The 12,048-nt window shown below is 41.2% G+C and overlaps 1 protein-coding gene across 1 annotated transcript; it reads left to right on the top strand.

Moving 5' to 3' along the window:
• Positions 1-848: 848 nt before the first annotated feature.
• Positions 849-2,850, top strand: LOC127943920 (uncharacterized). Its single transcript, XM_052539955.1, has 4 exons — positions 849-1,110; positions 1,523-1,616; positions 1,765-1,852; positions 2,009-2,850. The coding sequence occupies exons 1-4, from the start codon at positions 1,008-1,010 to the stop codon at positions 2,483-2,485; spliced, it is 762 nt and encodes a 253-aa protein (XP_052395915.1). The 5' UTR covers positions 849-1,007; the 3' UTR covers positions 2,486-2,850.
• Positions 2,851-12,048: the final 9,198 nt, after the last annotated feature.

The raw sequence follows: 12,048 nt of genomic DNA, 5'->3' as shown, positions 1-12,048 counted from the left end.
TATTTGGTGCATATTGATTGAATTTAAATAAGTGCTACAATTTAACTAATTGAAAGAGTTTGAAGGGATGACTACACTGTGTAATGTACAGTATACTAGTTCTGTATGTGTAGATGTTTAATAACAGTGGCAAATAGGGTAAAGGTTAAACATGATTCGAACCTCTAGAGTAGCTGTCTTGCTATATCCAGAGCCACCATGTCCCTCTCAAGATTCTATAAAATCAAGCTGCAGAGACCAGCTCGTCATAGAGAGGACAAGCTTGCCCCCATCAGATCCCTGTGGGAAATGTGGACGCATCACCTTCCCCTCCTATTCAACCCTGGCAAAGATGTCACAGTGGATGACCAGCTTGTGCCATTCAAAGAGCGATGCAGCTTTCGGCAGTACATGACAGAAAAAAAAGCCAAATATCGACAAAAAATTTGGGTCAAAGTCCCCTTTATTTATATAGCGCTTTAAACAAAATACATTGCGTCAAAGCAACTGAACAACATTCTTGATGTCTCAATAATGCAAAAAGTTAAAGGCAGTTCATCAATGAATTCAGTGATGTCATCTCTGTTCAGTTGAAATAGTGTCTGTGCATTTATTTGCAATCAAGTCAATGATATCGCTGTGAAGAAGTGACCCCAACTAAGCAAGCCAAAGGCGACAGCGGCAAGGAACCGAAACTCCATCGGTGACAGAATGGAGAAAAAAACCTTGGGAGAAACCAGGCTCAGTCGGGGGCTAGTTCTCCTCTGACCAGACGAAACCAGTAGTTTAATTCCAGGCTGCAGCAAAGACAGATTGTGCAGAAGAATCATCTGTTTCCTGTGGTCTTGTCCTGGTGCTCCTCTGAGACGAGAGTTGCGTCCGAAATCGAATACTTCCCTACTATATAGTATGCGAAAAACAGTACGCGAGCAGAGTAGTATGTCCGAAATCATAGAATTCGAAAAACAGTAGGCGAAAAGTACCCGGATGACCTACTTCTTCCGGCGAGATTCCGAAGTGCGCATACGATGGACACTTTACTATCCCATGATGCCACGGGGAAGGAGTTTTCGTCGTTATATTTGAAAATGGCGGAAATGGCGGAAAGCGGAGACGCGGCTCTATTCAAGTGTAAGTACTTTATAAAGCATTTTTTGTTTCTTTGTGGTTACATTTTATTTGTTTAACATCATATAAGTAAACGATTGCCTTGTTAAAAAAATGTAAATTGAGGGTGTCCTTTTCCAGCCAATTCAGAAAAAAATAGTTTTATTATTATTAGGGAATAGTCCGATCAGATGTAAATCAGCTAGCTAACACTGTTTTCTTTAAACAAAGAAGTTCGTTGTTTAGTAGTTTAATGAGATAAAACGTTTTTATTTCTCCTTTACCAGTGTTGATATTATGAAATATTTGATGGTTAACGTTACATAGCAAGCTGCTGTTAACAACTGTTAACAAGTTAACGTTACCTCAGCTTTTCCATGAAACATTAATAGATTTACCATGGTTCATCACGTTAAATTCTGTGTTGATTTTGTAGGGACTGATGAACACACCCGTGTTCTTATACAGTGGAGAGTGGCTAATGAAGCCCTCTTCACTGGAAAAAGAAATGCAGCAATTAAAGGTTTTGAGTAAGTAACGTTATACAAGACAAATGTAATAGCCTATGTTATTTTATTGTAGTGTAGATTCAATAGTAAGTTCGTTGTAGATGTTAAAATTTCTACTCAAGCTCTTACTGCATTCATGTTATGCTTGATTTCTGTGCATTTATTGCAGAGTTTTTATCACAGAGCAAAGGCTGGAGGGCAAAATGTCTGCTCTTCAGATCAAAAAAAAATGGGAGAACCTGAAACAAAAATATAAAGTAAGATATTTTTATTATTATTATTATTGTACCCTAAAATGAGAATTGTCATGATTGAATCATGCTGATGTTTGGCCCTGTAATGCGATCATTTAACAAATCATATGTTTACAATGTAATTGACTGTCTTGATATTCTGTTTTCAAATATTTGTAGGATCTGAAATGTCCACAGACTGGGGTGAGCACTGAGGATGGGGGGGTTACAGCAGCATCCTGGAAATGGTATTCTGCCATGGATGAGGCAATAGGGGGCAGACCCTCCATCACACCACCCACCCTTATTGCCTCATCTGGCCCGGATGTTGCTGTTACCTCTCCATCCTCAGTGAGGTTAGAACGTGAAAGAGTAGGGAGGAAAAGGAAAGATTTTGAGGAGTTGATTCGAGAGATGGAGGAGAGGGAAGCTGAAAGAGAAAGAGATGCCATTGAAAGGGAGGAGAGGCGATGGAGAGAGATGGAGGAAAAGGAGGAAAGAAAAGAAAGAGAACGAAGAGAGCATGAGAAGAGACTAGAACAGGAGGCCAGAGAAAGAGAAGAAAGAAGAGACCGAGAAGTGAGAGAGAGAGAAAGGGAGACAAAAGAGAGAGAGGAAAGATTTCTTCAGCTCTTAGAAATAATTGCAAAAAAATAAAGGAATCAAATGGTACACACTCTCTTTAATTTATTTGTTAGTAAGTTCACTGTGTCATGCTGGTTTTGCAAGTTTATTACAAAACACTTAATTCCCAGGGATTTGCAGTAGCTAGATTGCCAGTTGTAAAGTGCTTAATATGTGGCATTGAGTAATTAATATTTTTTAAGTGATTTGTATGTGTATTTTGTAGCAGATTCCAGATGGTTTTTGAAACAAGTGCCGCACTGTAGATAAATGCCCACACACTCCAGACACCGGTAAAATGTATTTGTTTTATTTTTGTGTATTTAACTTTTAAATGGATACACAATACAAAGCTTAAAACAAAATCACATAATTTTGGCAAAGTAGTATAATAGAGCTTAAAGACATTTTTAAAACATTTTTATCATAGTGTCATGATGAGGAAAGAAAATTAACTTCAGCAGCTTCAGTAAGGTAATTTTCACAGGTTTCTTAAAGCTCTAAAGGGACTTTGATACTAGCAATTTCATTTGTAGGGCATCGCTTTAAAATAATTCAATGTATGTTCTTTTCAAAGCATGTGTACAAGATGAGGACTTTACACCTTGGGAAATTTTGGATTTAAAGTAAATAATTTGTAATTTAGATCAAGTATGTGATATGTAGTTATGATGTCAAAGATTTGGTATACAAATTCACACACAGCCTAAGGCAGTGTGCCAGTGGTTGGTGGGTGTCACCTCTGGGGACCACTGTAGCTCCGAGATCCCCTGTCGATTAGCCTGGGTCTGTAATATCCCCAGTTACCATGTGCAGCCGCGAGGAGGCCCGACAGGAGTCTTGGTGATGGAGAGGCTTTGTCCAGCGGCAGTAAGCTGTAAGACAGAGGGATGCACACAGATAGCCATGCACCTCTCTAACTACTACTACTGCACTGTACGCATCACAGCACCCTGTGGGCTGTGCCCACACACACACACAACTAACTATTTACAAATTAACTAACATAGACAAGCTGGAACACTGTCAATCTAAGAACAAGAACTGATTTTAACCTGTGTTAAGTGTCCTACAGGTAATCGTGCTCATGAAGAGCAGGCACACAGTTGCCAGGTGCAGACACCGCTGCAGCTAAATTGTCCCGCACGTGCTCTCCTGCGCTGGCTTCTGTGTTGCAGGGTTCAGGTGGGCCATCGTCATCCTCTGCAACTTCTGGATCAACTATGTCCCCATTAATAAGACAGAGGTTGTGGAGCACCGTGCAGCATGCAATGACCTCTGGCACAAAAGCAGGGCTGACTTCCAGTGCCTTGAAAAAAATGGAACGCCAGCGCGTTTTCAGCATCCCGAAGGCCCTCTCCACGATGTTCCGTGCACGAGAATGCTTCCTGTTGTAGCGAGCCTGTACAGCATTCTGTACAGGCTCTCTGTATGGCGTCATGAGGCAGATGGGCGCACTCAGGCAAGGATACCCACCATCTCCAAGGATGCATTTTCCTGCAGGTGGAAACAGGCGGCCAGTGTACACAGGGCTGTTCTTCAGCACCCTGGCATCGTGCACAGACCCAGGATACCCCACAAAAACGTCAAGGAACTTCCCCTGGTGGTCAGTGATGGCCTGCAGCTGTACAGAGTTAAAGAGCTTTCGATTAAAGTAGCACTGCACATCACTTGCTGGTGGTTTGATGCGGATGTGACAGCCATCTATAGCACCAGATACTACTTTGAAAGCTGGAGACCCTGCCAGCTGGGCAAAACCTGCTCCCACCACCTCCAGGTCATCCGCACTGGGGAAAGCGATGAGCTGCCTCAAAATCCCGATGACTGCCTTGCTCATTCTGTGCACAATGTCGTGCACAGTAGACTTCGGGATGTCAAAGGCGAGTGACACTACCCGGTATGATGCTGCATGGGCAAGCCAGTAAAGGAACACGAGCACCTCAACATCCTTTTCCCAGCCATGGTCGCATTCAGGTTTCACTGCAGCAATCAAGGACTGGATGGACTGCCGTGAAAGTCGTAGGTTGGGGCGGAGGTCAGCTCCATCTTCAAAATACAGCCGAAGAATTGGCACAGCAGCATTCAAGTGGCAGTAGGTTGTAGGGCTCACAATCTGTAAACATGTATATAGTTTTATTTTAGAATACAACTTTAATTAACAAGATACTTGTTTCTTGTGTTGGCTTATTTATAAATATAGTATGTCTGTATTTATGTATACAATCCATTTTTTTATGCATGGTGTATTTGAAAATATGTTTGTGTTTATATTTTATATATATATATATATATATATATATATATATATATATATTATAAATATAATGAAGTTATAATTTTCTCCTAGAATTATATTATATATCATGTTTATTCATCGATGGTAATAGCACAAGCAAATAAATTACTTTTTCCTTGCCAAAAATCAACATGTCATCGTTCACAGGTTTTTGTGTTTTTCTGAGGTAAAATTTATTAGCTAAATAAATGATGATACTTACGTTATTTGAGAAATTCCGCAAAAGTTCTCGACGAAGGCGTGATCTGCGAGTAGCTGACCGACGCCTCCTCTGGACTGTGAGCTCGAACGACGTAAAAACGCCGATGAAGGCAGAAAGCAGAACTAAAAACATCGCTCGCAGTTGGTGCAGTCAGTGGAATGGGCTCTTTAAATTTTCGCTGTTATGATGTCACGTGACATGCTCTGGTGACAGCGTATGTCACGTGACATTTCCAATATGGCGCATGTAGTACGTTCGGACTCCATTCATACTACCCGTATTCATACTATATAGAACGTACTTTTTTAACGGTCGTGAAGTACGTTCTAATTTAAATGTAGTACCTACTCACATAGTACGCGATTTCGGACGCAGCTAAGGTCTTTACAGGGGATCTGTATCTGGGGCTCTAGTTGTCCTGGTCTCCGCTGTCTTTCAGGGCAGTAGAGGTCCTTTCTAGGTGCTGATCCACCATCTGGTCTGGATACGTACTGGATCCGGGTGACTGCAGTGACCCTCTGATCTGGACACAGACTGGATCTGGTGGCCACGGTGACCTCGGAATAAGAGAGAAACAGACTAATATTAGCGTAAGCCATACTTCTAATGATGTAGCAAGTACATAGGGTGCAGTAACTGAACAGAGATGACATCACTGAATTCAATGATGAACTGTCTTTAACTATCATTTTCCATTATTGACACACTGTTTTCCTAATGAATGTTGTTCAGTTGCTTTGGCGCAATGTATTTTGTTTAAAGTGCTATATAAATAAAGGTGACTTGACTTGACTTGACTGTCCAATACAGACTAACTGAAGTCAACGTTGGGTTTTGGAGAGGGCTCAATTTGAGTCTGTATCTGAGCTACTTTGTGTTCCAGCATTGTGTGTTCTTCCCCAGGTTGCGGGACTAAGGAATGAAACTCACCTAGCCTTGTGCCACAGGGAACATGGCAATCCTTGTTTGTCAGATTCATTGCTCACACACAAGTCACGACTGCTTTCACAGAGGTTACTGTACTTGCCACAAAAATACCTGGTACTGATTGAATTTCAGGATCTAAGAGTCCAACATAATTGCATATGTACTCTTTTTACCCAATATTGGACAAAATTTATGTCAAAACGTTCACCTGTGACCTGGCAGGAATCAGAATGGGCTCTAAAGTCACGGCAGTACTCTTAAGAGGTACTATTTCCTGCGAACACAAGAGGGGAACAGTCCAGTTCCACAATTTTAAGTGTTTTTTTTCTGAGGTCAATTGCAGCATGATTTTTGCTAAGAAATCCTACCCAAGGATTACTAGCCACCTGAACACCATGTGAGAACACTTCCTCACCCAGTCTAATAGTAATGGGCAACATACCCAGAGTGTCAAGATAGTCACCAGTTACTGATTTTGCCAAAAGAAAGTATTTTGTTTTCAATTTCGAAAGGTTTTTTTGTTAGAGAGGGAATTGAAATTTCACTGATCAAAGATATTTCTGAATCTGTGTCTATGAATGCTTGTATGGCAATGTTCTCAATGATAGCAAAAACATAAGGCGTTGGAATGACAGGATGGAACGGTTTAGTTTGTTTGGGCCCAACCATAGTCTCAGCAGATACCCGGCCCATAGTACCTGCTACCAGACATTTCCCTGGAGATCAACATCCTCTTCAACAAAACTGACATGATGATCACCAGATGAGGTTAGATGGTAAGTAGAAGATCATATCTCTCGCCAGAGAGCTTGTTGGACGTCCATTCTGTCATAAAATGACCCCGATGATGAGATGCCTGCTGTAAGCGATGATCTCGATGATCAGAGGTTGGACTGACGCAATGATCACGATGAGGTGGGGGGCGAGCTGACAAATTGGTTACGATGAATAGAAGTAGGGCTGGAATTTTGAGTAGCATTATGTGAACTTTAAAGAGCTTTACATAAAGGAAAACTGTCTTTATCCCTACCGTCTCCATAAAAACACGCTGGTAGATTGACTTGTAGTGCGATTTGCAGAAGTTGCATGCTCTTTCCCCTCCACTGTAGATGCAATTTCATCACCATCACTCTTAGAAGTTCCTAGCTTTTACAGTGGTGTTCAAAAGTGTTGGCCCCCTTACTGATTGCTTATTTTTTTTGCATGTTTGTCACACTTTAATGTTTCAGATTATCAAACACATTAAAATATATGTAAAAGATAACACAAGTGAACGCAACATGTATGGTTTAAACATGCAGGTTTTAAATGAAGGGTTTTATTATTTAGGGAAAACAAAATCCAAAACTACATGGCCCTGTTTGAAAGTGTTTTTTTATCCAAACCTAATAACTGGTTGTGCCACCCTTAGCAGCAACAACTGCAATCAAGCGTTTGCGATAACTTGCAATGAGTCTGTTACAGCACTGTGAAGGAATTTTGGTCCACTCATCTATGCAGAATACAGAATTGCTGGAACAGGAACAACAACTAGACAGGAGAGACAAACGAGAATCAACGAACCAACAACAGGAACAGGATTGCCAGCCAAACTTAAAGGCAGCGCAAATGAGCTGCAGCTGCGGTGCTACTGTAGTTAACAGATGCACACAATCAGAAAGAGAATAAAGATACAGTATTGTTCAAAATAATAGCAGTACAATGTGACTAACCAGAATAATCAAGGTTTTTCGTATATTTTTTTATTGCTACGTGGCAAACAAGTTACCAGTAGGTTCAGTAGATTCTCAGAAAACAAATGAGACCCAGCATTCATGATATGCACGCTGTTAAGGCTGTGCAATTGGGAAATTAGTTGAATTAGTTGAAAGGGGTGTGTTAAAAAAAATAGCAGTGTGGCATTCAATCACTGAGGTCATCAATTTTGTGAAGAAACAGGTGTGAATCAGGTGGCCCCTATTTAAGGATGAAGCCAACACTTGTTGAACATGCATTTGAAAGCTGAGGAAAATGGGTCGTTCAAGACATTGTTCAGAAGAACAGCGTACTTTGATTAAAAAGTTGATTAGAGAGGGGAAAACCTATAAAGAGGTGCAAAAAATGATAGGTTGTTCAGCTAAAATGATCTCCAATGCCTTAAAATGGAGAGCAAAACCAGAGAGACGTGGAAGAAAACGGAAGACAACCATCAAAATGGATAGAAGAATAACCAGAATGGCAAAGGCTCAGCCAATGATCACCTCCAGGATGATCAAAGACAGTCTGGAGTTACCTGTAAGTACTGTGACAGTTAGAAGACGTCTGTGTGAAGCTAATCTATTTTCAAGAATCCCCCGCAAAGTCCCTCTGTTAAAAAAAAGGCATGTGCAGAAGAGGTTACAATTTGCCAAAGAACACATCAACTGGCCTAAAGAGAAATGGAGGAACATTTTGTGGACTGATGAGAGTAAAATTGTTCTTTTTGGGTCCAAGGGCCACAGGCAGTTTGTGAGACGACCCCCAAACTGTGAATTCAAGCCACAGTACACAGTGAAGACAGTGAAGCATGGAGGTGCAAGCATCATGATATGGGCATGTTTCTCCTAATATGGTGTTGGGCCTATTTATCGCATACCAGGGATCATGGATCAGTTTGCATATGTTAAAATACTTGAAGAGGTCATGTTGCCCTATGCTGAAGAGGACATGCCCTTGAAATGGTTGTTTCAACAAGACAATGACCCAAAACACACTAGTAAACGGACAAAGTCTTGGTTCCAAACCAACAAAATTAATGTTATGGAGTGGCCAGCCCAATCTCCAGACCTTAATCCAATTGAGAACTTGTGGGGTGATATCAAAAATGCTGTTTCTGAAGCAAAACCAAGAAATGTGAATGAATTGTGGAATGTTGTTAAAGAATCATGGAGTGGAATAACAGCTGAGAGGTGCCACAAGTTGGTTGACTCCATGCCACACAGATGTCAAGCAGTTTTAAAAAACTGTGGTCATACAACTAAATATTAGTTTAGTGATTCACAGGATTGCTAAATCCCAGAAAAAAAAAATGTTTGTACAAAATAGTTTTGAGTTTGTACAGTCAAAGGTAGACACTGCTATTTTTTTGAACACACCCCTTTCAACTAATTGCCCAATTGCACAGCCTTAAGAGCATGCATATCATGAATGCTGGGTCTTGTTTGTTTTCTGACAATCTACTGAACCTACTGGTAACTTGTTTGCCACGTAGCAATAAAAAATATACTAAAAACCTTGATTATTCTGGTTAGTCACATTGTACTGCTATTATTTTGAACAAAACTGTAAATGCACAGACCCATGAACCGTGACAGTACCCCCTCCCCTAGGAATGCCTTGTGGTGTTCTCATGAGAACCTACCCGGCGATTGAAATCATTGATAAGGGAGTGGTCCAATATGACTACAGCAAGAATCCAACTCCTCTCCTCCAGACCATAACCTTCCCAGTTCACCAAGTATTGAAATCCCCTTCCCCTCTGCCTCTATTCCAGAATACATTCTACCGAATTATCTGGTTCCCCGTCTACGAGACACAGCGGGGGCTGGGTTGGGGTTCGGGGGTCTGAGGACCGGGACCGGTGGATTAATGGGTGAATGAAAAACGGGCTTTAATTTAGATACATGAAACACGGGATGAATTCTCATGTATGCTGGAGGGGAGTTTGAGGCGGACTGCCACGGGATTTATAATCATGGTGATAGTAAATGGGCCAATAAATTTGGGCGCAAGCTTATTACTGACGGATCGAAGAGGATTATTTTTTGATGAAAGCTACACTTTTTCACCTACGACATAGACGGGAGGTTTCGACCGGTGGCGGTCAGCCTGAACCTTGGTGCGCGCCCCCACCCGGAGCAGGGTCAATCTGCCCCTCGTCCAGGTGCGTCGGCACCACTGGATAAATGCGTGGGCAGAGGGAACCGCAAATCTGGTAAAGAGTAATGTGCATACTCAACCCAAGCTGCTGGCTCCAAAAACAGGGGTTCTGAGAAACCAAACATCGTAACACTCGTTCTAGGTCTTGATTAGCCCTCTCCGTCTGACCATTACTCTGAGGATGAAATCCAGAAGAAAGACTAACAGTCGCCCCAAGCAATTTACAAAATTCTCTCCAAAGTTTGTAAACCACTGTGTTTCCCTGTGAGGGAGGGAGGGAGACCTGAAACGAAATCTAGCCAAATGTGGGACCAGGGTCTCGAAGTAACTAACAACGGCTGAAGGAGTCCAGCAGGGGGTCGATTGGAACCAACAACACGAACAGGTTTGCCAGAGAACTTAAAGGCTACACAAATGAGCTGCAGCTGGCGCTCATAGACCGCAGCTGCGGTGCTAGTCAACAAACGCACACAATCAGAGAGAGACGCAAGATGAACGCACAGACCCATGAACCGTGACAATGCCACAGCATCTCAATAGGATTCAGGTCAGGACTTTGACTTGGCCACTCCAGTTTTTCTTCAGCCATTCAGAGGTGGACTTGCTGGTGTGTTTTGGATCATTGTCCTTCTGCTGAACCCATGTTTGCTTCAGTTTGAGGTCAAGAAACAGATGGCTGGACATTCTCCTTCAGGAGTTTTGGTAAACAGCAGCAAAATCATAGTTCCATTTATCAAGTCAAGTCAAGTCACCTTTATTTATATAGCGCTTTAAACAAAATACATTGCGTCATTAGCAAAACAGTGTCAATAATGCAAAATGACAGGCAAGTCTTCCAGGTTCTGAAGCAGCAAAACAGCCCCAGACTATCACACTACCACCGCCACCATATTTAACTGCTGGTATAATGTTCTTTTTCTGAAATGCAGAGTTACTTTTACGCCAGATGTAATGGGACACACACCTTCCAAAAAGGTAATTGTCAGCCCACAGAGTATTTTCCCAAAAGTCTTGGGGATCATCAAGATATTTTATGGCAAAACTGAGATAAGCCTTTATGTTCCTTTCGCTCAGCAGCAGCAGTTTTCATCTTGGAACTCTGCCATGCAGACCATTTTTGACCAGTCTCTTTCTTATGGTGGAGTTATGAACACTGACCACAATTGAGGCAAATGAGGCCTGCAGTCCTTTAGATGTTGTTAGAAACATCTGTTGTTAGCTTTAGAAATGGCTTTATAACCTTTTCCAGACTGATAGATTTCAATTACTTTCTTTCTCATTTGTTTCTGAATTTCTTTGGATCTTGGCAGGAAGTCTAGCATTTGAGGATATTTTGGTCTACTACTCTTTGTAAGGCAGGTCCTATTTAAGAGATTTCTTGATTGCGAACAGGTGTGGCAGTAATCAGGCCTGGGTGTGGCTTGAGAAACTGAAATCAGGTGTGATAAACCACAGTTTTAACAGGGGGGCAACCACTTCTTCACACAGGGCCATGTAGTTTTGGATTTTGTTTTCCCTTAATAATAAAGACCTTTATTTAAAAACTGCATGTTGTGTTTACTTGTGTTATCGTTGACTAATATTCATATTATTTTGATGATCCAAAACATTAAAGTGTGACAAACGTGTAAAAAAAACACCTTTTCACACTTTTTCACACCAATATATATATATGGAGCTATATGGAGTATAACAGCATATTATAGTGTGTGTGTGTGAGAGAGAGTGAGCTTTGCACACTTACCTAGATGAGTCTGAGAAAATATGCACCTCAGCGCTCAGAACTACATGGAGTAAACAAAACAAAAAGTGTATTTATGCACCTGCTGCCTTTTGATGGTGAGAAGTATGGACAGCCTATGTATGAAATGCTTGTTTTTTCTTGATAGTAAAGCCAGTTTAAAACCTTAAAAACCTTAAGTGATACACTTTTCCAATTTCCATCTATGTACACATTTATTATGAATCAAAATGTAACAACTTCAAATAAACTGAACAATGGGGCAAGAGTTGAGGATGGATGGAGGACTAACGAAATTAATTTGAAAACTCAGTGAATCTTTTGGTGGTACAAACTACAAATCAACCACTGGTCATGAAAAAAGTGTGCAGCAATAAAGGGGTGACTCTCCAGAATATCAGGAGTGCAAAATAGACACCAATCAATAAATGGAAAAAATACAAAAGGGGCTCTCTCTCTCACACACACACAGACACACACACACACACAAACACATAGAAATGAACTGGTAAGACTGTAAGAGAGCACATTGT

The sequence above is a fragment of the Carassius gibelio genome, chromosome A3 (genome assembly GCF_023724105.1).
Source record: "Carassius gibelio isolate Cgi1373 ecotype wild population from Czech Republic chromosome A3, carGib1.2-hapl.c, whole genome shotgun sequence".
NCBI lineage: Eukaryota > Metazoa > Chordata > Actinopteri > Cypriniformes > Cyprinidae > Carassius > Carassius gibelio.
The sequence above is the reverse complement of the archived record's forward strand: the minus strand, read 5'-3'. Positions and strand labels throughout refer to the sequence as shown.